Below are 27,375 nucleotides of genomic sequence, written 5' to 3' on the forward strand. Positions count from 1 at the left end.
AAAATAACATTTTTTATTTTTTTTAATATTCATTGCATATTATAAAATATTTTTGATACATATATTCGTTGTGTAGTTAATTCGTTGTGAAATAATATTTAATGTTATTTATTTACTACTAACGTATACTGAATAATTTTTTTTTTTTTATTTTTTTTTTATTATAATTAAATATAAAATATAAAATCTTATAACTAAACTAGAAAAGCTCTACTAACCTGGCATAGGGGTTAACGTGATCAAGAAGGCGGTTTCCCCGAAACGAGGCTTGGCCATTGTACTGCGGTGCAGTTCACCTTTGCGATTATTCTTAATACTGAATATTCGTTTATATTAATAGTGTTTGTAGATTATATCTATTTAAACCATTCAAATCCTACAAGGAATGTATTAATCTTACTAGTTTGACTTAACAGATCGTTCATGCAAGCGATATAAGATAATTTGCTTAAGATAAATTGAGATAAATAAATAAACTTTTCTGTACAATAAACGCAGCATATTTTGATCTTGAATCTGAGTCGATAGCCTCTGAAGTTAGTGCTGCGGAATATATTTATTTATATATATAAATAAATGACTTCTCGTATGCAATCTAAATTGAATAAATAAATATTTATTTATTTACACATACACACAATGTACACATTAATTTATTATTTATTTATTTATTGCTGTTTGTAACGGAAAGTAATGAATTTCATTAAGGGCGAAATTCACAATAAATGTGGAGATTTAAGAGATTTAAATCATCAAATTTGATTTTTTAAAGTCAATTATGACGAATGAATAACTTGCAGTCATAAAAAATTTATTACGAATAATTATATATAAGAAATAATTCCAAAACCACTAATGATGGATATTTGGTAATATTGGAAAAAACAAAATTTTATTGTACCTTACTACTGTTCAAATTGCTTTTCGATATAAAATATCGTTTGTGATTTTTAAATAATAAAATTTGAGTTTAGTGGAAATTTTTTGCTAATTAAAATTTTCATTACTGGTAATACTACCTATTTAAATGAAGTTAAAAAAAAAATTATTTTAATATTTTTGCATTTTACATTAAAATGGCGCTAATAAAAATATCTATTTATAAGAAGCATAAACAACATATATGGGATACATACATTTTTAGATATAATATGATATATTTTCATTGATAGGTAATATGCATAAGCTGCTATATACTTTTATTCGTTTATACTGGCCTTAATTATGACAAATTTCTTACAATATAAAACAGACTATTCCTACTAATTTAAATAATAGTAACACATTCCTCCCATATCCATATAATATTCGTATAATATCTTTTTTTTTTGTTTACTAAAACTAACAACTTTTCTCCATTGACAAAAACCATATTCTTATACTTTGGTTTACACGTCAGTGTAAATTAAAAATATTTATTGCAAGAAACTTTTAAAAGACTTGGCAGCCCTAATAATATAGAAAGCCCAAAAAGAAAGGTGTGCAATACAGTCATTCAACACACAATATTCAAAGTTTTCTCTCAATTGCCTTAAATCTAATAATAATTAATAGATTCTATTAATTTTATTATTAAAATTAATAAAGTATATTATTATTATAATAATAAAAACAATATGCCGTCAAAAAAAGTGGAAAAAACTGTAGATATAAAAAAAAATATGTCCAAGAAAGGTTCAAAGATTAGTTCATTTGATGTGGCGGCTGAAATCAAAAAAATTGTTAAAGCAAAAGAGAAAAAAATTGTAAGTTTCCATGTTCCTAAATGGAATTCGTAAATAATTGTAATAAAAAATATATATTTTTGCAGCTTGAACTTAATGAAATTGAGAAGAAATTACTAAAATTCGAAGTTATGAAGAAAAAAATTAGAAATATTAAGAGAAACATACGTTTTAAGAAGTACCGCTAATGGTCCTCTTAGCGATTTGTACGTTAACAGCTGTTGAGTTCATATGGATAATACTAGTATCATACTAGTGTCTTCATATTTAAACAAATAAAATTGAATAAATCATAACAATTGTTTTCGAATCAATTTAGTTTAATTTGTATAAACAAAAATAACTACACATAAAGAAGTATATAATTGTGATTTTGGATATATGGTATAGTAGTTATAAAATGTTTGTAATTAAAATGACATGTAATTGCATACCCCGGACAAGGGGCAATGCATTCATATATGTTTTGGATCTAAATTATTTTTGTACATAAGAACTTATACAATAAGAATTTATATATAATCATTAAAAATGTTATGATATCAATAAACATATCATAAAGCACGTCAATAAGGCAAATATGATAGAAACATTTCAGTAGATATATTTGTCTCTTTCTGTCTTTGTAGTAGAGGTGTATGCAAAGTAATTTAAAAGTGCAGCTTCAAAATTTATTCACAAATATTTGGTCTGTTTTGTTATGTACTTGTAGTAAAATTCAAGTAAAAAGTTATTTGAGAGACCGCATTGCCATTTCGTACTGTACGAAATTGAGGTTAAGTAGAAAAAAAATTGAGGTTAATGATTAAATTTATTTAAATGCTTTCTATTGTAAAAGTAATGTACCTTTAGCAAACTATTTACAAATAAATACATAAATAAATAATAACTGTAATCATAGTTTTCCAAAATCACTACTTTCTTTCATAAAATGAAGGATTTCTCAAAAACTTTTAAACTATTATTCAATTAAAATTTATCTCTTTTGAGGAAAGTAAAGGAATTCGCAAAAAAAATATAAGATAAAAATATTTAGCTAAACGGAAAACGGAAAAAATATGATCTTGAAAATTAATAATTTCGAAGAACAGGTAAACAAAGAAACCTAATTGAAGCCTGCACGCAGGCTAACAAAGATATTAAATTAGTGGATAACCAATAAAGGGACCAAACCTTGAAGTATTCACGAATAAAGTTATTGGGAAGAAATAGTCTGGCACACGAGGAGGATCGTTTTTAGTCCGTAGAAATCGTGCATACCTCTATTGTGACGACATAGTGATGTTGCGTCTAACCTCCCCTCTTTACAAAAAAAAGTTAATTCTTTCTTTATCTTCTTCATATACCACTAGTTGGTGGTACTAGTGGAGACGAGCTTTTTAGAGTCTTGTGCCGAATGAAGTGAGTTTACTATTACATTGAATGAATTCAAGGTATAAGATACTCAAAATTCAAGATATAAATGAATTCATATTCAAGATAAAGAATGTGCTATTAAATATATTGTTAATTCTTTATTCAGGCATTTATATTCATTTATAAAATTTCATATTTACTATAAGCTTAGAACTTACGACGATGACTTGTGTCGTCTTCTGTCGAAAAAATCGTATCATACTAATTAATTATTAGTAAACTCATTTATATAATGAGTATATGATTATTTAAATATAATCAGCTGGTATCAATGGCAAAGGCAGGTTCAACTCAAGGATACTGAGGACTCGTAAAAGTTTTGTTTAAGTTCTCGAAATTGTTTTATTTCTTCAAATAATAATTTAAAATATTCTACTGCATTAATATTAATAATAACTATTAATAACCATCATTTTATAGAAAATTATTTCATTTCAAAACTTTTAGAATTTGAATTTTAATTCTTCTGATATGTACTCGTATCCTCATTTCTTCACATTGTACAAGTTTTTTCTATTTTATATTATTATTTTTATTACACTTCAAAAATGCTGCTAATGAAATTATTTTCCAAACAAAACTTTGTTAAAATAGAATTCTTCACTACAGAATTAAGTTATGTGCTGAATTTTCCTTTTGAGAGGTCTGCAATGCCTCGCTTACATTTCGTCTTAGTTTTTGAGTCTTTGAGAGTCATTATAATGCTCGGAGCCAAACTAAATTTTGCGTAGCTATTTTCGTATGGACGCATTAAAACATCCTTGAAATTTGTAAACTTCAACTCCAATTAAGATACAAAGTTTCGCTCAAAATTTCGAATAATTTCTTCTTTCATTACAAATGAAATAGAAAATTCATAGTTTCTTGTTTTAGTTAAATTTTGTACTTTGTTCTTGAAAATTTGCCAGAAGGCAAAGTTAAAACTAACAGCTAATTTGTCTGGCCAAATGCACCAAACCTCACTAACATCGTTTTGTGGTACTTCGGTCGGATGCCATTTACTGACATTTTCATCAGCTCACCAACCAAGCCTCATCATGTCTGTGAATAGTGCTTATGATTGCTTGAAACGATTGTGTATGAGCAGTAATCAATTATGCCTCTTAATAGCATTTGTTATCATAGCCCATTTTAAAATTTGTTTCAGTTGTGGTCTACACACTTGGAGTGATGATTCCTAGTTGCAATATGTATACATGAAGAACATTTCAAAATAAAATTTCATTCATTTCAATGCCATTCTGACAATGGATGGCTAGATGTTGTGATAGTTCTCTTTTGAGTGATCTAATATATATTTGAAAAATGAGATTTGATCCCTTTAATTTCTTCAAGTGATATGATTTAATACAAATTATTTAATATTTTTTTTTGGTAAGTAAGGAAGTGGAATGCTTTATACACTGTTGTCGGAATGGTACGGCCGACTCGCTAACATATTAATATATTTAGTATATTAGTATATATATTACATATGTAGAGTCCGTATGCATAGTATACAGACTAAAATACCCTCTCTTCGGAGAGACCTCTCTTATTTCCCCCCGGAACCGTTTTTGCATTACTTCGTGGTGGCTCTTTTTTATATTGGCGTTGCAAGTTACATTTTTTTGATTTTTGATCTGCGACTAGACCTCAACATTTTCACCACATTTTTTGATGACTGCCCTATTTATTACCCTAGTTTCTGCTTCTCCTTTATACGTTTAATTTCGCAGCTTTGAATCACTTACTACTGTATTGTTCACTAGTTCTCTAGGTTCTCTTTCAACTTTTTCACTATATTTTTGGATTCTGTTGGCTCAATTCGGACTATTGTCTCTTCTCTAAATGATAGCCACTTATTTCAGTAAAAGAAGTTGTGCTTTGCGTCGTCACAAACTCTGTTGCCATAAGCCGGATAGATCCGCCTTTAGGTGCTTGGAAAAGTAAATATGTCAAGTCTGCATCTAAGTGAGGTAGTAATTTGTGTCTCAGTTTTGATATTCAGTCAAAAAACGCTCAATATCTTAAATATGGAACAGTTTGAGAAAAAGTTAAGTAAAAAGTGAATAAATCCAAGCTTAGATGATCTTGGTCAACTGTAAGACCTTCCATTAAATAGCATTTTAAGCTTTGCCAAAGGTTTAACGTGGTTTTAAACTTTTGAATTTTTCCCTTATATGATAATACAATGGGTCAATAGGCCTAAGTGAAGCTCTTTGGATCGACAAAGATTGTTTCTCGAGTCATGCCCAGGATCGTATGCGAGCAACAAATGCATAAACAGCAGCTACAACTTAAAACACTTGAGAAGTTAAGTAATTGTGAAGATGCATATTAAATGCTATTAACTTCATTAAAATGCTATGATGAAATCTACAGCTAAGTTTGACCCAATATAACCAACTCAGAGTTTCGTATATAAACCTTCTAGTCTACTGTGAATATGTAAGTAATCCATAATATTTTCATTGAATTGTATGAACGATTTTGTGTTGAGCACAAGGCTGTAAAAGCTTTAGCATATCAAGGATTTCATTTAATTAGATACTTAAAATTTATTTATTTTTGCCTTTTCGTCCTTAAAATAGAATATTTCCGAATTCAACATTTATAATATTTATGCCAGCAAGTTTCCAGCTGCCAAAACAGGCAAAATTCGAATTGCCCAATAATGCCAGTGGAGTGTTTTTCTTACACAAAGTTTCCAAAAATTTGCTTTATGTACTCCTAAAATTAATTTTCCAACGCAGCTGGTCGTTGGATGGCAGTGCTCATCCACAAATAAGCAAGACATAATTGGAGCTTGGCCAAAGCCAAACGCTGATGACATTTCAGCTGCTGCTGTGATTGCTGCAAAACGCTCCAGTAAAGGTTAACATGCAGCAGGATGCAAACTGGCAACTAAGTTTCTGCAGTGCCTTCCCAGCCACTTTCAGTATTTATGAGTGTGTGACATTATCCAATTTAAGCTGCACATATTTTTAGCTTTACTGGGTCAATTTAGTTTCGAGTGAAGCGCGACGCGAGTTGCATTTATTATTTTCGTCATAAACAAAAACGTTTACGCGTTGCTTAAAGGACAATGCATGCCGCGTATAAAAGCATCCTCGTTTAACATGGATTTGTGTACTTATTGTGTCTTGTGGGTAAAAGTTCAAAAATACATATTTGTTTTGTGTGTGATGTAATAAATTGGACAATAAACTGGAAAAAATGCAAGCTTTTAACCTAAAAATGTGTTCTAAAAATGAAAACTCAATTTAAAATTTTGCGGAATTAGTTTTTTGTATGACAAAAAGAGTTATGAGTGCTTTTGTGGTATATTTTATTTTTTCAGATTTATCTATCCATTTTTTGTATCTATGAACTCCGAGGAATAGTTAGTTTTAAAGTGTAATTTGAAATACTAAGGGATATATAATATCTAATATATAATAAAAATTTAAGTCTTATGAAAGCCAACAATACTAAATCTTTCTGGAGTCATGCTAAAGAGTTTCTGAACTAAATAAAAACATTAACATAAAAATAAATAATATAAATATACATGAGAGTGGGCGATATGATGATAAACTGGGAGGATAGCGCTAAATATTTCGGCATCACGTTAGACAAACGATTCACATGGCTTAAACATGTTCAACTGAAAAGAATTAGCTGTGCCAAAATTCTTCATTACCTTCAACCGCTATTTAGAAATAAAAATCTCAATGCTAAGAACAGGAAACTGATATATAACCAAATAATTCGTCCGTTACTTCTATATGGTTGTGTAGCATTTAGCAAAGCTTCAAACACTACTATTAATCAGCTAGAAATTGCACAAAGCTAGGCTCTGAAAAGATGTCATGGTAGATTGTAACGAATGACATCCTTAGGGACCTCATGATTGATCTAATCAAAAAATACATAAAGCATAGATTCTTGAAACTATTTACGAAAACTGACAGGCTTACCAACACCGCGTTATCAAATCTCAGAATGGTTACAGGCTCCTCGGGAAGGTATGCAGATCTGAGGTCAATTATTGCTTAGTCTGATGAAGTGATAAATAATAATCTAACAGATCTAACAGATAATCTAACAGATTAATTTAATCTTTTATCATTAAATCTAACTTCTAAATTGGCTTGCTGTTTCTATGGATATCGCTTAGATGTGCTGGTTCATATTCTCCTGGAGATTGCTAAGAAAGGCACTTATCAGTTAGTTTTTTCAGTTAGTTAATAGGTAGAAATCACTCACAACTTGTGTAATATTTAGATCGATCTAGCATGTATTTTATACGTAAGATAAAATTATTAGAACTTAAATCAAAGGTAATTAGAAATTGTAATTTATAATCCTCTGAAGATCGTTAAAAAGGACTTTGTCTTCAGTGAGTTAATAGTTAGAAGGCACTTATAACTTGTGTAGTATTCTGGTCAAATAAGCATCTGTGTTTTAAGATAAGGCCATGTGAACTTATTAACAGGAACTGCATCAATATCATAAAACTTAATGCATTTTTTTTATGTTACTACGATATAGAATCCCACCCACATAAGCATCAACAGTCACTATAGAAGTTGTATAGACTGAGGCGAAAATGAGTCGATTATGCATTTTCTCTATGATTCCTTACCTTTGGCTACAAAACGGGGCAAATTTTTGGAGAAGTCTTAATTTCGCAGAATATTTTTCAGAGTACTCATCGGTTCGGATAAATAATCAGTTATGTGAAATAATCTGATTATGTGAAATAAACGGATATCTGTTAATCAGTTACTGCAATCAACAAATTAGTTTTTATGTGATAATCAACTAATGTAAGCATTGTTGAAATTTAGCAGCTATTTCAGAAGCTATAGTATCTATATATGTTCTGAGTTCTTTTTCGTCGATACACTTATATTTTGAATTTCTCCTTAGTTAATGTTTGCCGAAGTTGAATAATTTTTCAGGACTTTTTGAGCTATATGTGGACCGAATCACTTTCGTGTAAATAATAATAAATAATTTGCTTATTATTTAAATTAAATTATTTAATTTACTTTAAAAAATCATAACAGCTCACATCATTACATTACTTACTCGCTACTTCATAACTAAACTGCGTGAATCTTTTTTGTTAATTAAATTAATTAATTATAATTAGTGAATATTTTAGCGTTGCTTCCTTTAAATTTACTTGATATTAATTTATGTGTTATATTTATATCACATCATTACATTACTTACTCGCTACTTCATAACTAAACTGCGTGAATCTTTTTTGTTAATTAAATTAATTAATTATAATTAGTGAATATTTTAGCGTTGCTTCCTTTAAATTTACTTGATATTAATTTATGTGTTATATTTTACTTATGAATAAAAAGGCTATAAAGACTGTAGAAAAACGTATAAAGAGATTGTCAAACGATGCCAAATGCAGTTGTGATGTTCTAGAAAACTAACTTCGACATTTTAATATCTTTTATATCCTGTTTGCTTATTTTTTTTATATTTCAGAAAATTTCCCTTTATATAAGAACGTATACGTAATATACGTAATCAGAAAATACTGCCACAAACATTTTACTACATAGGATGCTGCCTTATGATGCATTTCCGGTGCATTAATGCTGAATCAAAAACGTGCCCAACAAAACGCGAACACTTCTACAAAACATAAAATATAAATAAGTTAAGTTGGAAACTAAAAAAATGAAAAATACTAAAAATATTATTAACAATCAACAAACAGTAAAAATTATAGAAATAAAGTAGAATTCCGTGTAGCGCCTTTATGGTTTCGGTCTGTTGCTATGCAACGTTAACCGCATTGTGAAAATTTACTCGTAAATCCAAAGCAAGAGGAATGTATTTATTTATAAAATGTTTAAAAAAAATTTATTTTATTTTAATATTTTGCAACCACGGAAAGAAGTCCATAAAAATGTTTTTCATAAAATGAATATGCCAGCATTATTATATATGAAAACTGGTACATCCGGGCGTATGAGTGCAATTCTGCACAAAAGTGCACCGCAAATCCATCTCTCATACAAAATATGTCTGCGTTGTTTGAATGTCAAATTGTTATTATGTATAGTAATGTATAGTTGTATTTCATCTGTCAGATTTTTTGTGTAATACACATTTAAATATCCATCAGGACTGATAAATAATTTATAAAATATATTAAGTTACTATGATGGAAGAGGAGTATGCTTTTACTATTATACGCTTCAATGATTTCAAAGGGAATATGAAACCTGATGCTCTTCGACAAATTAAAATGGTAAAATGGTAAACCTTTTTTATGTTTACTCAATGCATAAAATTGAATTATTGCAGTTTTACAGCATTTTTATAAAGGATCAAAATTTTGTCATTTTAAAAAATTGAATGAAGCAGTTTTCGAAACATAAAATAATTGCTAATAATAAGATACAGGGTATGTCATTTTAAAAGATTTAAGTGTCAGTAGAATATATTTCAAAATATGAATTATGGATTAACTATTACTACTAATCAGTATACACCAACAAATCATTCACTTTTGCAGCTATTGGCCTCGGCTACTTTATAATTCATAGGGAATTTTATAAATTAAGTTTCATTGGATTTATCAATCGTACTAACTATTAGTACTAATCAGTACACACCATCAAATCATTTACTTTTGAAGCTATTAATTTCGGCTACTTTTAAATAGATAGGGTATATACGAATTCAGAATTATCTACATCAACATCTATTCAATAATCAGTGATCAGTGATCAAAAAGAGTACCTAGTATTCTGTGTGTATAACATAGAATTATCTAAACGTTAAAAATATTGCAATCAATATGAATTACAAATAATTGAGGTCTTCTTAGAACACACAGCGTTTTACAATTATTTCTAATTCTAAGTGAAAGAAGTGTTTTTAAGGACGACTCTATAACAACAACTCTTTTAATTGACTATAATTAATTGACTTTTAATTGTTATTTGTGTCCGTTACGGTTTAGTCAAAATGTAGTGTTACAAAATGATTCTGTATTCATGACCGAAGGAGTAGCCTTAGATATTCTCTATGGACTGGAGCTAAAATACTCACAGGCGCTATACAAAATAACAACTACCTTTAAACCAATAATCTACTCGATACATAGATGTGTTTATTTCCACTCAAATGTAACTATCAGAACTATCAGAACCTAGCTATTGTAACTGATAGCCAGAAAATAATAAGGCACTCAATTTGCTTTAGGTGCTACCAAGATAGAGTACTTTGATTCTTAGAACGCTTGGTCTTTTAGTTGTTCATAAAAAAATTATCCTTATATTATTTTTACTTTTTATATTATACAATACATAAATGTAAAGAACTCGATATTATTTTTGTCAATCAAAGGTGAAGTTGTATGACTCTTATATAATTCCCATATATATTGTAAAGATTCTTTCATTATATTCCGCTATAGTGTCAGTTATCTCTTCATTATCTCACTGAACTACTAATCATATTTCACTTAATAGACTGAACTGTTCACATTCAATCAGAATTTATATTTCTTCCTCAAGTTCTTCTAATGTACGAGTACATTGAAACACCTTTAAAATTTATTAAATTACAAATAATTCATATTTAAATTGATTTTTAACGTCTTTTTGAGTAAAGAAACTAAATTCTAAATATAAACTATTGTTTTCAATAGACAATATAATTTTTTATTATTTAATTCATTGAATTTTTGAGTCAGTTGAGCACTGACTCTGCGCATCAAATTTGGCAGGGTACGAGTTCAACCCTTGTAACTTGCAGTTTCAATAGAACTTTTTCCGAATAATTAAATATAAGAAATAATTCTAATATCATTGATGATGTGTATTTGGCAATACTCGAAACAATACTCTTACAATTCAATTAATTTAAAATAATAAAAATTTTTGTTGTTGCAGTACAATTTATAAGTAATATAAGTAATAATTTATAAGTAATATAAATGATAGAGTTTTCTAAATTGTAAATTTTGTGTTCTTGAAAACATTCAGTTTTTAATTGAAAGTCAATACTGTAACAAATCAACATAAACCAACCTTAATTACTATTTTGAACTACTATCCATTAAACATAAAAGTTTATCTATTTGAAATAATCTGACCCTGAATGCAATAATGTATTCGTACGTTTGTAGTTTATGTTGTCAGTTAAGAATCTGTTTGCTTTCAATATTATAAAATGGTATTTATATTGACATACATATTGATCCTTAACATCCTGTGAAGGTGGAAAATTTTACAAATGCAGTTTGGAAACAATGCTTTGAATTCTCATTTAGTAAAATCCTTGCCGCACTGTTTTGCATAAAAATGCTTTTACTGCAACAGAAAGTTAGACAATGCAATAATCCACATTATTAATGTATTTACGGGTATGTACAAAGTATCTTTACACATTTCGTAGACACCTAGAAATATTCACACATTGCATCAATAGTACTTACACACGTAGTAGAAGCAATTCCATATAAATTTGTTTTGAACTCTTAGTTTGCAACATTCGTTGTGACCTGGAATGTGAAAGTTTTAATGGTGAAAGTTGTGCAAACATTAAATAAAAATTATAGTTGATACAATAGATTGTGGTTACAATATGTCAATGGGTCAATAAAAATGAAACTACAACCAAACAAGTGAAAAAAAATCTTTTTTAGAAAATACTACAGAATAGATTGTTTAGATACATGGAAATCCATTTAACGAAATTTCTTTGAAAAAATATGAGAGATTTTAGTCTCATTAAAAAATGGAAATAAATTTTTGTACTGATGTCAATGTCAAAAAATAATCCTTGGCATAGTCCTTTACTAACGTATATTATGTAGACATTTTAAGATTCATAACAAAAATAAAATCATTTTAATGAAATCTTATTTTCTGGTCGGAGAAAAACATCGAAAGCTACAGTGTGAGACTTGAACCAACTAAAACCACATCTTAGGAATGAAAAATGTACACATTCCAGCTATTAGATCGTAAAGGCCAAAAACTGAAACCCTATTCCAGTTATTAAAGGAAAGGCACATAAAGCAAATATATCTAAACCAAATTTGTAAATAAGTGGAGGGAGGAAGGTAGGATCTTCTTGTAATTACTACCTTGCTAGGTAGTATACTATATTGACTAAGACAAAACTCTATGCATAGGGTTGTTGTAACTACGATAGTAGAGCGTGATTACAGAAGACACGCTGGATGTCCAGATAAAGCACCAAGAATTATGGAAGATATGCGGAATTGTACCGCATATTATATAGTACATCTATGTACATCTATAAAGTACATCTATGAAAAATTGAATAATATAACTAATAACCTAAACTAATAATACATTTACAAAACTATATATAACTCATTAAATGTTAATTTCGAAATATAAATTTTGAATTTTAATTTTTGGAATTGATATGGTTATAAATAAAATTAAATAATGAAAACATATTTAACAAGGAATATGATACATAACTAAATTTATTTTTATGCATATATACTATATATACATAATACGTAATAATAATAATAACTGCAAAGATTTATTTTAGACAACATGTTTACATAAATTTGTACTTGCTAATAGACATAGCCCAAAATCCTAGAAACAATTATCCATTATTAAAATTACCTTGATGATATTTTATTTTATTTATTCGAGACCATCCGTGAGATAACGTCCGCATTAGTTATCAATTTAGATATACGCAATAAATAGAAATTGAAAATAAAATAATAAAAATCAAGTACGTAACGAACAAATTTTATTTGATTGCGGACGCTATGCAAGACATGGACGCATAGAATCTTGAAGACGTGTACACAAAAAGAAATTTAAGAGATTTTAATCATTTGTTCAGAAATGTCTTTCAAAATGACCACACATTTCGAACAATACCACTTTACATGTGTCTCCATTTCTTTAAAACGTGTTTGGATATAGCTCCATTGGTTTTCAACTGGAAAAATGTTAGCTTAAACTTTCCCGTAGTTTATGGTAGATACTTTTTACTTTACGGCGTACCTTCAATGCGTTATAAACATATTGACAAATCTAATTTACTCTTATGACACTGTTTTTTTTTGCAAATGATATTAAAAGGGTTAAAATTAAAATTTACTTTATATATGTATATATATTACTACATAAGCCATTAAAAAAAAATACAAATAAATATTTATTTCTGATATATTATTTTGCTTTATTTTATTTTAGAAAAGCTGCGCTTCCGTGGCATAATTTTTTTAAATATAGTTTCTTATTTTAAATATTTTTTTTTAAATATAATATTAATAATATTATTGTAATTATTAAATTTATTTTTAATAAGTGCAACAATTATAATTCATGTATAGTATTCATTTTTTTAAATTACATTATAATTTTTACACAAGTAATAAATTAAAATGATTGAGTTTGCTCTTTTTTTTTTAAATATATTAATTAATAATGTATATATTATAAATGATAATTAATAAAAATATTTATTCAAAATTCAAATGCAACTAATTATAAAGTTATAAAATGCAAACTATACCGTATACTAAATGAAACTGTTTTATATTTTTTAGGAAGTTATTAATATGTTAAGTAATATTAAAGATATTTTTAATGTCTTATATGATATTGTGTGTTTTGTTTGCAAAATGTGGCAATATAAAAAATAAGCTCCTTTCTTTGAAGACGTATTTATGTACTCATATGTATATCTGATTGTTGTTTTTTTCATTATTATTATTGAAATTTCAAATAAAAGTTGAATTCATTATAATATATATACGCAATTTATAGTCTCTTTTTCTATATATGTATATAGTTTTTTTGATTTATTGAAAAGTAGTGAAAATATTCATTTTTTAGATTTTTTTTTCGTATTTATTGATATTAGTTTTTGCTAACTAATTATGTTTTATTTTTTTCATGCTTAATTATTACACATAATTTGCAAATTATTATACATATTTATTTTTTTTAATTTTTAAAAAAACTATTTTATTTATTTCGCATTATTTTTGTTTATATGTTTTTGAAACAAACTGTTTTTATTAAAAGCGCTACAAAAATTCTCTAAAGCTAAAACACTTTATAAATTCGTTTTTAATATAAATACAAAATACGCAAAAATTAATTAAAATTTGTTTTTAAACATTTATTTAAATGCATTTATTTCTGCAAAATATGTTATCGTAATGATTACGATATCATTACATATATAATCTTTTATATTTGAAATAATAAAAGTTTTAAAAAGCATAAAAATATAAATATAAATACAGTTTAAGTTATAAAATATTTATTTATATTATTAAAAAAATTCAGGTAAAAAAATAATATATAAAAATATAAAATACAAATCAAATGATAACACACAAATTTTTAAATAAGTCATTACTGCTTAGAATATATAAAATATATTAAAAATGTATACTACATTGCCACAATTATTCCAATTATCAGCTGAGTTTAAAAATTATATGAATAAAATATTAATTCTAAGTACAAATATATATATATGTACTTAAAATGAAATTATTATTATTTAATTATTATTAAAATTATTTTTAATTTAATTATTTAATAATTTTAATAATTATAATCATTGTTTAATAATTACATATAAATATAAAACATATATAAACATATATAAAACGAAATTTAAACTATAGAACTGACTCTTAGCTGGCAACAAAAATATAACTACAAATACACACGTATACATATTAGTCCAATAAAGGAGTTCATATAAAGGAGTCATTAGTCGTACGGGGCGGTATGCAGATTTTAGTTCAGTCATCGAATAATCACCGAAGCTTGTGAGGAATATATACATTAGTCAAAGAGATGTGAGGGACTCTGTAGATACCTCCCAGCTAAAAAAGAGTAAAAGTGCCCAATTGCAATAATTCGGAAAAACCACAACATAAGACCTCATTATCAATTAAATCCTAACTGTAATTCAGTAGATAGATCAACAACTAGAGATGAAAGTAACTCAAACTAACAATTTAATCACTATCTTACAGTAAAGTATATTGGCGTCAAACATGAACTGCAACCTATTCAAAATTTCCGAAAAATGCTGTTTACCTCGTAGCAAAAAATATATGCCCAACATATATGGGTTAGTATAGATTTTGTGTGGGTTATAAGAGAGAAAAGGGTTATGTGAATGTGGGTGTGATTGAAGTTAGTCTGGATTAAGGTAAAGGAATGTATAGTTCTATATAAATTATATAGTTCTATACATTTTTTTATATTTTTATAGTTCTATAAATTAATAGGACTCAAACTAATATGATTAGGACATTATAGTAGATTGGCAGCGTCAATCTACTATACAACTGCAGCAATTAAATATATTGGTAATTGATATATTAATACTTGACAAATAACTGTTTAGCACTTGATAGTATCTAGGATTTAATTTGGTAACGACAATTCTAGCTGGTGACTTGCATCCCTAGAAATTTCAGGCAGAAGTCTGTTGAGAATTATATTGTAATGCAAACCTGATATCGAAGAAGACACTGTTTCAGTATAAAGAATAGTTATTACTCGTATATATTCAACTTCACTAATGTTGGCTCCATTAAAAGAGGTTCCGACACATAAAAAGGGATCAATATAATCAATTAGGGAGAGATCTTCTGATAATAGTGTGGTTGTATTGTCTATCTATATAACATGCAAGGAAGGACTCCCCAGACAGTAGCTGATTATGTTCTTAACGTGGCTCTGCAAAATATATTGAAAAACAAAAAAATATATCTAAACAAAAATTGAGAAAAATAAAAAATGTGTAATTTAAATTATGATATAAAATATTTTAATAAAAATTTATTTATAGTAATTTGCATATTTATAATTATATTTGGTATAAGTTTATAAATGTAGATAATATTTGTTTTTAATATAATTAAATTAAATACAAAATTAAAATAATCATAAATACGAATATAACAAAAATAAATTTTGATAAGATCAATTATAAATGGCTTAAATTAAATTCACAAAACATATTGCAATTAATTTAATTAATTTGTTTCTTTTTATATAAATTCAATAATCAAGTATATATTTTTACTCAATTAGTAACATATATATTTCATATACAAATGGCACAAATAATATTAAAATAAATTATACTATACATAAAACATAAATATGACCGAGTTTAAGGCTTAACTGTATGTGTTTAAATGGATAAGCTTATTTTTGTTATTATTGAGTATTATTTATATAAAAACAGAATATGAATTAAGAGCATTAGCATTTTGTTTTTGCAATAAAGCATTTAAGTTATATGCAATTTATTTATACATATTTATATTTCTTTTTTTTGTGTATTAATCTTCTCTGAATTGTTTTTAACAAAACAAATATGTTCAGTCTTTTTTAAGTGTGATTTTGTAGTAAAATTTAATTTCAGTATGTAAAATGCGATTAACTCAAAATAGCAGTAAAAAAAAAGAGAGTATTCAAAAACGACGAGTCCAAAAAAATTTGTTTCCACTATGTATAAAAATAAATACTAAAAATTTTAATTTGAAATTTTATATAAAGTCGCGTATGATTTTTTTTTCAGTGCTATTTTTTTATTTGCAATAATTAATTTTTATATTATTAAATTATTAATTTTTATATATATATAAATTGCACTGAATTATTGTGTAGCGTCATCTTTGAGCAATGAAGCGAGCGATGTTTTCAAATAAAGTAATTAAGGTTTAAGTTTTAGATTTAAGTGGGCGCTACGCAGTGACCGAAAACAATGTATTAACGCGATTGTTTATATTCTCGAATTATTGTGTTGTGTACATAATCATAATTAAATACATAAATAAATGATTAATTTTACTTATAAAGCTAATAGTTAATTTTAGTAATAAACGCGTACATTACATATATATTTAATATAGTTTTTCGTTAGCAAGAAATGTCTAAAACTTTGTGTTAGTTTAACGAAAAAAAAACAAAAAAAAACATTTTCAAGACTTTTAGTAGTGAAGCATAGGTTAGCATATTATTTTTATATATAAATGGGATTTTCTTGTCCAGTTAATAGCCGAAACATGGATGTAGGCATAGTTTTCATTAGTATCTGCCGAGGAAAAATTTCAAATTAATTATTTTTATTTTATTTTAATATATTGTTTAATGCTTACTTCTCCCACTGAAGTTGCTAGCAGGTTCACAATTTTTTCATGTGGCACTGCAACCACACTCTGATTATTGATTTCGATAATTCTATGACCAACACGTACACCACCACGTTCAGCTATGCCGCCTCGCAATAAACTACATATCTATAAGAAAATAATATTAAAATTAATTATTATTAAACGTTACAAGTTTATTTGACAATATTATTGCAGCGTAAAATTCATATATAATATATATTTAAACATATATGGTAAAAGGTGTATTTACTCATTAATATGGTATTTGTAAAGTACCATAAATAATATCGTTAAAAAGAAAATGTGATGTTTTATGGACTGGTGATGCTAATGGCGGATAGGTGGGTGGGAAACTCTGCTCTAGTGACCAATTTTACAATGCTTTTTTTCATTTTAAAATATTTGTACAATATATATACTACATATAAATGTAGTATATATATACTATATATATTAATCTGTATGAATTTCTTTACATCAATAATAAATAAATATATATATATATATGAATCAATTTAAATTTAATTATATTGAATACTGTAAAACAATACTCACCACTCCATTCTGCACACTAAATCCTAACTGGTACTTTGTATTTGGACGTTTGATTTTTACTTCAACAACTGGTGGACATGGCACAACCGTAAATTTAACAGCAGTTTGATTTTTTGCATTGCGTATATAACTTTGACATGTCGATAATGGAAGCCCAACAAGACTCATGCCATTAATAGCTATTAATTGATCACCAATATTTAATTGTCCACAACGTGCCGCAGCACCAGCTGACATTAAATTTGCAATAACCACTGTTGGTAACATTGAACCCCAACCACTTTCAACAATCACCACACCCAGTATTTCACCTTTAGCTTTCGGAACAACAACTTCTTTTTGTAACTCTTTTTTAGCAAATATTTCTAATTCATCACCAAAAATTTCTTGACTATTGAGCACTTCCTGATAATCCATTTCTTTCACAAAACTATGATCTTCAATGCCATTTGCTTTAAGAAATTCCATATAAGCTACTTGAAAAGCTTGTCCAATTGATTGAGCTATGAATTGAGCTTCATCACTTTCGAAAACATGACAAATCATTTTAGGTGTGCGATTCAGTTTACTACTACCCGTACCGCCATTTTCTTTGGTTTCTTTATTACCATTAGCGTTAGTAGTAGTGGTAGTGGTACAACCATTACCCTCAGCATCTGAACTACACGAATCTGAAGGTACAAATCGTCGTCGTGCCATGAGTACTACTAAATCGCCAATATCAGCTATATAGGAGATTGTGCGTAAAGCATGATCCATCATAATTTCTTTGAGATCTGTATTGAGCACCATTATTTTTTCGGTAGATATAAATAGATCGACTTCAGTTGAGGGTTGACTTTCACCTTCTGGTGCCTTTATATATATTAGATATTAAAGTTAAATTGAGTAAAAATTTATATATATTTATTGTATGTAAAATTTATTGTATGTAAGCTTGTATGAGAATTTAGCATAAGACTTACCAAAGCCTAGTGTGTTTATTTTTTTTGAAAGCAGCATTTAAGGGAGTAGCAAAATTAAATAGTTTTTTATTAATCGAATATTTTTAGTTTGCTTACTAGCAAAACATGCATTGATAAATGATTAGTGGGTATTAGCGAATTGAAGTTTAATATATAAGATTTGTTAAAGTACACACCTTTATTCTGGACACTGCCTCCTCAGCTTGCATCATACGTGTAGATTTAGTTGGTTGCCCTTCGCATACCAACTGTGTTGATCCTAAGTAACGTGCACGAAAAAGTACACCCTCAATCAGTACTAATGGATCCAATAGTCCTATATAAAGATAAAATTTATATAGGTTATCATATATTGTATAATAACTGTGATATTTGATTTGAAACATTTATTTATAGATATGTATGTATAATCATTTAAACATAATTAAAACATTTATTATATGATTAAATATAAAGACACACATGTATATTACGAATATATTAACTATATCAATAATTTATAATACTTTAATTTATTAATACAAATACAATAAAATTACGACTTACATTAGCAATTCACATTGAAGCACAACAATTGCGTTTAAAATTATTTCATTTTTGTTTTTGTTTTTTTTTTTGTTAACAATGAAAATATATTTAAAATTTAAACCATGTTAGCGTGCAAAGACAAAACAATTATATTACAATATTGCTCACACAGGCCACTTAAAAGTCACTAACAACTAGCAACTTACCCTCTTTGTTGCGTGTTTTAGCTTTCTTATCACTATTTGCTGAGTCTTTCAGAGATTTAATTGATCCTGTGGGACTTTTTGAAAATTGCAACTTCTCAGGCGACGTAAGTGCTACATCAGCTGAACCAACAATTTGACAACGATCTGGCGATGTTGGTGTTAGTGATGTACCAATACCTTGTCTTATCGTAGCCGAAGAGTATGTCTGCGGTTTAATACTGTTGGAGTTTGAAGTAAGCAGTGTGACATCTGAAGTAGAAGGCGAGTGATCATTGGAATGCATACCAATGCGTGAAGTTTTTGGCCAAATTGTCTATTAAAAACAAAAAAAATAACTTTAAATTTTAACTTGACATAACTACCACAGGTATAAATAGCATGAAAATATGTTTAATATGATTTTACAGTTAAATAGTAAATACATATTTGACTATCTGACAGTTAATTAATTTAAAATTAATATATGTATTATGATAATAATATTTGAGTGTTATAATAATACATAAAACAGCTTTATGTTTTATATTAATAATATATTATTCTATTTATAATATAATTCTATTAATATATAATTCTATTAATTAAAATTAAGTCTTAAAAGTATTTAACAATTCAATTTAATTCAATTTTTGCAAATACTTTTCTCTCAAATTATTTTTATACTAAAACATTTTAAATTTTGACTTAATTTTAAATCAACATTTTTAATTTTCGAGAATTATTAGTTTATAACCGATATAAAATGTTTTAGTTTATGTTGTTACTTTTTTATTTATATGTAAGTTTGGAATGAGCACCGAAACCCACTTGATACACCACAGATAAATATTGTAAATGCACCAGACTAAGCTTAACATTCACACACACACCTTATCATCAAAAAAATCTTGATCATCTAGACGTTGTTGTCCCAATAAGCGATCAGTTTCCAAATCAGTATCTGGCTCTTCCTCTTCGCCGGTACAATGATGTTTTTGTGTCGTACTGTGATTACTATTAACGATATTATTCAAACTATTCCGTGGAACCCAGACCGGAGATTCAGGATCTGGTGGTAGCACTTCATCGCAAAATTTTAATTTTTCTGGTTGTGTTTTTGCGCGTTGTAAAGCAGAACGTATCTCTTTCATTGCTTCTTGTATATCTGCTGACTCTCGCTGCTGCCTTAAGCGTTGTTGTCGATGCGGTACTGGTGCTGGTGGCGGTGGAGGCGTTTTTTGTTTATTACCTATGAATAAGACAATAATTAATTTTGTTTTTAAATTCAAAGCAAATAATTAATTATCAAATTATAGCGCTTACTCATCGCTGCTGCAGCGTAAACTGCTTCATAGTTTAAATCATTACTCAGTTCATTGGAATTATTTAATGTAGCAGTATTACAACAAACACTTTCAGCTATGATCAAATCATTACAATGTTGTTGTTTATTGCACTCATCTTTGCCGTTCACTAAATCAGTCATAAAATTTGCATCTATTATATTCATATCACTACAAGCAATTGTGCGACAATCGTCATTGCACTCCGACCCTAAACTAGCATTGTATTCGTTTTGTTCAATCATTTGTTGCTGTTGAAGTTGTTGCTGCTGCTGTTGTTGTTGTTGGTATTGTAATTGCTGCCCCTTTTCTATGTTATCAATGTTTTCATGTTGTTGCGTTTTATTTAAACCCATACCATTATTTTCAGTATCTGATGCATGACCGCTAGACAGACCATCTTCCAACACGGGCATGCTGGTATATAATTTACCATAGTCTGTTGTACAATTGATGTCGTTCGATAAACTATCTAAATCACCACAATTCGAATCGTAGTCTGTGGTCTCTGGGGATAGTGTAAAATTACGCGAATGCCTACGTAAATTAGCTTCTAATTCCGTATCAGCTAAATCGCCACTACTTCGACTATTTGAATCGATATAAAGTTCAATCTCGTTATTTTCACTGTACACATTATCATTATTCTGAAAAATGCATGTAGTAGTTATTTTTTTATATATATTTTTTAATATATTAAAATAATTTACTTGTTTACGTGGTGAACGGTGTACCATATATAATTCATCTTTGGGTATTCTAGCTAAACGTTGTCCAATGTATGCCTGTTCGATATGTTTTTCTTCTTCACGCTCCTTTTCATATTCCTGATGCGTATCCTAAATTAACAATAAATATTAAAAAAAAGTTATAATTAATATAATTTTAATAAATATTTATTGTACGAAATAATATGCACTTACACAGCTACCAACTTCGTCACTCTCGGTATAATCTGTAAATCGCTTTTCATCGTCCTGATTACTAACTTTGAAAAATTCTTCCAATACTTTACGAGTTTCCGAAAATTCATACAAATAATCAAAAGTAGGAGTTTTAGCTTTTGTGTTATTAACTACACAACCATCATTATCGATGTCAATTAAATTACCAATGGATTTTTGTAAATCTTCATTAGGATTTGTAACACCTGTAGCAATATTTGTTGCATTTTGCTGATAATATTGCTGTGCTTGCTGTTGTTGTTGCTGCTGTTGTTGTTGTATAAGTTGTCTTACGTTTGCCTCCTGTTGCTGGTGTAATTGCAATTGTTGTGCTGTTGATAAAGGCGATACTCTTTGTGGAAAACCAGGCGGCCTTTTTGGAAACGCATTCCCTGTTATAGTATTAGTTTGTTTAGTTTGTGGCTGATTGCCAAATCGTCTTGGTGAACCCTCATACTCTGCTATGGGCAACTGGCCAATCATTTTGGTAACTTTAAGTATATCCTCATTATTGTGTTGTAAATGTTGAATATTTTCTTTTGAGTTATTTGAGTTTGTTTTATTCATCCAATTCGTATCAATGTCATCAAAAACAACAATTTCGCCATCACGAAGACATTGACCGTCTGCTTTGCCAACATCTGTGGGTGAACCAGGACTAGCTAGACCCTATAAAAACACAATAAAATAGTAAAGAACATTGAATAGAATATAATGTATAGCATACCAACCTGTGGCAGTATGTTGTGTTGTTCAAATTGACTGCCTGGACTACGGCCAACACGTATTTGATGATGTTGACGATTGTGATGTTGTAAGGTATATTGCATATCTGTATTCATATCGGGTGAATTTAACACTGTACTTGCAGGAGTCACATTTGGACTACGTGAACGCATTTCCCAAACGTAACGCTCTTGTGGTTTATCTACGTTTTTTGCTACGGTTATATTGATATTGTTTGTCAAGTTAGTTGTTAACTCGTTATTTGCACTGACTTCACAACCCGCATCGGTAGTGGACATACTGTGATATGTAACAACGTTGGAGGAGTTGGTAGGTAGTCTAGTAGAGTTGGGTGGTAGAAAAATCGGACGACTATTGCTGGACGTTTCTAATTCACTACTGTCCGAATTCATTGTCTCTTTGATATCAAAAAGTTGTTTATTTTTTTTCTCGCTGTACTCTTAATTGAATTTCAAGCTTTATTGACTTTAATCTATTAACTGCTTTGTTGTTGAAGTTTATTGATTGGTTTTTGTTGAATTTTTTTATTAGCACAGCTGTTTGTGTTCGCTGCTATTGTCGTCTGGTTTTCGATTAATTTTTGTGTTGTATTTGCAAATTAAAGCATCAATTTAAGCCAAGGAGGGAAACAGATTTAAAGCTATGCAGTTGCTGTAAGAAAAAAAAGGTGTTAAGATGTTAATAAACTTATTACCGTCTATATAACAAATTAAATTATTTTTACTCTTTGTTATTTTTGTTTATGTACTAATATATATCAGTACAGTAAATAAGAGTGAACAAATAAATTATCCTTTAACAGTACTAAATTCACGCACAGCGAAGCTCGTTACTTCGCTGGCTCGCTTTATTGCCAATAATGAATGAGAATTGTTAAGGCAGCATCAAACAGCGTGCACTTGCACTTGGCCTCGAAAAAAACTCAAAAAACAAATTCTGAATCAACTGTGACGGTGTCTGTGTTGCAGCACAAAGCACACAAATCAAAGATAAGTGGGGGTGGTAGGCAGAATGCATAGTGGCCTGCCGTAGCCACTGACTGATTCACACAATTGTTTCCGATTGGGTAGGGCGGGCTGGGCTGTTGACATGATACTGCAATTAATGTTGTGCATAATAAATAGGATTTTAGTTTTATTTTACGCAATTTGCATATTTATTGCAGATGATTCGATTAAATTTATTTAGATTTGTATTTTATTGTAAAAATCAATAAATCACTACAATCATAACTTTCCGCTGTTCAAATTACAATTGACTGCAGACGAAAAACTCTAAATTTGCACAATCCTTTAACAAAGCAAATATTGTTTATATTTTACACAATTCTACATAACTATATAACACTTTACCATTTTAATATTAATTTTTTAAACTTTTTACACAGAGTACTTAATAAAACAGTAAAAGAAATCCGTGCTGTTTTTCCTGTTTTCCAAAATTTGTTACATTTCTTTCTCTTTAATTCGTTTCAATACGGTATTTGCTCTTTAAGGCCAATTCACAATGAAATAACAAAAATGGATTCATTCACAATAGAATGCAAAAATAATAATATATATAGAAAATACAATTTATATACATATACTAGCATTGTACATGAGAGATTAAAAACATGTTTATGTCCTATACTTATAAATAATAACCTTGGTTTATTTATTGAATCTCTCTAAATAGAAATTAACAATAATTTTGCAAATCTTGAAAAACTAAAATATGTGCTATAGAGCTAGAGTATTCATATATATAAATGATTTTCTTTTAAGACGATTTAGTATTTATAAAATTACTTAAAGTTAATAAGTAAATAAAAATTACCATTTATTTGAATTATAATCAAATGAGAAATGTGAAAAAAATTGAATATACTAAAACCATCTCTTTGGAATACAAAATAAACAAACTTCAAGGCTCAATAAGTCAGTACGTGCCATAAGAACTTAAGTCAAAGCAAAAAGCACAACCAAACTCACTTGAGTATTTTGCTTTAACACAAGTTCGCTTAAGTTCTTACGGTACGTACCGCTTAACTAAGTCTTCAGCGATTAGTCCGCAAGGTTAGATAAGGTTCAGAAGGTGCGTGTTGACAGTTGTCAGCACTTCCACTCGGAGGTATATATTACCCATTGTGATGCCCTCAAAAATTTTGACAGGGAAAGGCGAGTTGCCGGGAAAGATTAATTTAACAAGAAATAAATACAAATAAATTGTGCATTCTGCTGAAAACACAATCAACGCGATACGAAATTTCAATAACCACAAAATTGTAGCAATACAATGAGCTCTATATAAATTATTTGTGCAAAGTGAATGTTAGTACTAGGTTTTAATGATAAACGATTAGAATTCATGTGTTAACTATCTACCTATTCATCGTCTCCCTTTTTTATAATGTATTCTCATAATGAATACATTTTTTAAGGATTACTAAATAATAGCAAAACACTTTAATAAAAGCATGATTATATCGATTTCTTTTAGATTTTTAAAAATAATGGTATCTAAGAAACTTAAGGAAATATTATATACGTTATATCATTTAAATAAATATTTTTGGAAACTTAAAAATACGTATTACTGATTTTAGTTTCTTTTTTATTAATGAATTATTTATTTATAGAACTTAAAAATAAATTAAAGCTTTGATATTTATTATTTAACTAAATTGTTATCAGCTGTATATAGTCTATTTATGTCATTTTATACACAAACCTAACACCATAGCTGCTGTGGTTTAATGTTTTATCTTATTTATAATTATAAGTTAATTTATAATTAATTAAATGTAAACGTTAAGAATGTATTTCATCATAAAATTATTAATGTATTATACGCGTTACTCAAAATATATATTGAGTTGTTGTATATCATTTCAAATTTATGTAGTAATGTTTTGTCGGTTAGATATTTGTTTTTCGTAACAATAATTTGAGTTTTTGAAAAAAGAATAATGGCAGCAATAGCTGCTTTTAGCTATGAGATTATATTTAAATTGTAGTTACTAAGTTTAAATCCTGAAAAATCACTTTGTAAATCACTCTTTCACTTCGATTTCAATTTTTGGATTATATGTAAAATATTATATTTGATAGGGCCGCAACAAATATTTTCCATTCGGTACGATTGGTGGCCAATAGCTTCAACTTTCCCCAGCTTTTCCGCATGTGTAACATTTCCATGTCGATTTGCATTCTCCAGGTGTGAGCAGTTCTGCCCCTTCTTCTGCTACCCAACGGGTTGCACTCAATAGCCATTCTTGTGGTGTCACCAGTCAGTCTACGCAAAGTGTGGCCGACCCATTCCCATTCCCTTTTTTTGATTTTGTTTCTTATAGGAGTTTGTTGAGTTAATGACCACAGACGTTCATTTAAAATTGTATTTGGCCAGAATACCTTATGTATAATATTATTTTAAAATTGTTTAAAACATAGCCAAATAAAAGTAATTATTTATTTATATAATATATATTTAATATATGCAAATCTATGTAAATACATTTAATTATATATTGTTGTGTATTTATATTGTTAGGTAAATCAAAATATATACACTATTTTACTCTATATATTATATTATTATATTATACACTATATTGTACTTACATGTGGAATATATTAAACCCAAAAATTTTTTAAATAACAACTGTTATAAAAAAAAACGTTAATAACAACCCTGTTTCAAAATTTACATTCAAATTCAAGATTTTCTTCAAATAGAAAATATATTTTATATACTATAAATAAAAAATTAATTTATAAAAAATTGTAAACATTATTTATATTTTATTAAATTTATTTTATATATTGTCTTCAATTTTTATAATTTTATTCAAATATGTTGTGCAGGAACACATTTTGTTCTGTTAACATTTTTATTTACAGAAGAATAAACCAAGAATATTCATTTATTTATTTGGTATTTGTATATTTTGTGCATAATTTTATTTGAACACAATTTTTGTGTTGTCGAAATAAAATTTTTTTGTCTTAACAAAAATGCATTTTGATTAAATTCATTTTTACATTTTTTATAATTTAATTTCTCATAAGAATTTGTGAAACGAAAATTATGTATAAAAAAACGTAAACAAAAACAAAACGCTCTCATCGCGTAAAAGTCAGTTAAGAAGAGAGTTTGTTTTGTTGTTCATGGCTGAGAGCGCGCACATGACAACAACAGTAACGTGTATTCACTTTATAGCACAAATTCTGTTGTCAATAAAGTCAGTTGTTCGAAACGCGTCGAGTGGTTAAGTTATTGTAGATGTGAGTGCGATTCGATTGATAAGACCGTGCGGTATTAACTCTTACAACAAAAACAAGTTGTGCCCAGGACTTGTGTACGCAATAAGAATTGAATACTCAATTGAAAGGTGAATAAAAAAAATTTGAATAACAGCAAGTGTATTAAATTGGTTTTTTTTTTGTGACCAAATGTTTGTACTTCTCAGTACTAAAGATGAAAAGTAAAGCAAAGATTTTCCGTTAAAAAGAAATTTGTTAACCGAATGTGTGTGTATCTTCAGTGCTAATTAAGGGATGCAATTTTAGCAAACATAATTGCCTTGAACAAGAAAATATCGAAGGTTATTTGGACTTGGCATCAACAACCTTTCCTGAAGTCGGCGCTGCAGTGACGTTTGCAAAATTCAATTGTTTCGTTCTTTTAAGTTTTTGTTGCTATTGTCAATGTTGCCTCCTGCGCTGCCACCTTGCTCTGCCCGCACAATTGTTCCTTTGCTCTGCGGCTGTCGTGCTGCTATGGTAGCCATAGGATACCAACACAATAAGTTGAC

The 27,375-nt window shown here is 28.2% G+C and overlaps 1 protein-coding gene and 1 pseudogene across 7 annotated transcripts; one reads left to right on the top strand and one right to left on the bottom strand.

Annotated features, from left to right (window-relative positions):
- Window positions 1–210: 210 nt before the first annotated feature.
- LOC119673642 lies at window positions 211–360 on the top strand (annotated as a pseudogene).
- Window positions 361–17,114: 16,754 nt separating this feature from the next.
- LOC119670974 lies at window positions 17,115–24,056 on the bottom strand. Of its 7 annotated transcripts, XM_038081445.1 has the most exons (13): window positions 23,933–24,056; window positions 22,565–23,231; window positions 22,001–22,502; window positions 21,813–21,898; window positions 21,600–21,728; window positions 20,870–21,536; window positions 20,437–20,795; window positions 19,568–19,880; window positions 19,010–19,149; window positions 18,834–18,839; window positions 17,869–18,723; window positions 17,299–17,439; window positions 17,115–17,234 (listed from the first exon to the last, which is right to left on the bottom strand). In XM_038081445.1, exons 2-13 carry the CDS (start codon window positions 22,970–22,972, stop codon window positions 17,163–17,165), a joined length of 3,678 nt encoding a protein of 1,225 aa, XP_037937373.1. In that variant the 5' UTR covers window positions 22,973–23,231; window positions 23,933–24,056; the 3' UTR covers window positions 17,115–17,162. The 7 variants fall into 7 exon arrangements, with proteins under 7 accessions (XP_037937373.1, XP_037937370.1, XP_037937366.1 ...); XM_038081442.1 differs by having other exon boundaries at window positions 19,010–19,131; window positions 21,813–22,502; XM_038081438.1 differs by having other exon boundaries at window positions 21,813–22,502.
- Between the last annotated feature and the right edge of the window lie 3,319 nt (window positions 24,057–27,375).

Source organism: Teleopsis dalmanni, chromosome 1 (assembly GCF_002237135.1).
Source record: "Teleopsis dalmanni isolate 2A chromosome 1, ASM223713v2, whole genome shotgun sequence".
Taxonomy (NCBI): domain Eukaryota; kingdom Metazoa; phylum Arthropoda; class Insecta; order Diptera; family Diopsidae; genus Teleopsis; species Teleopsis dalmanni.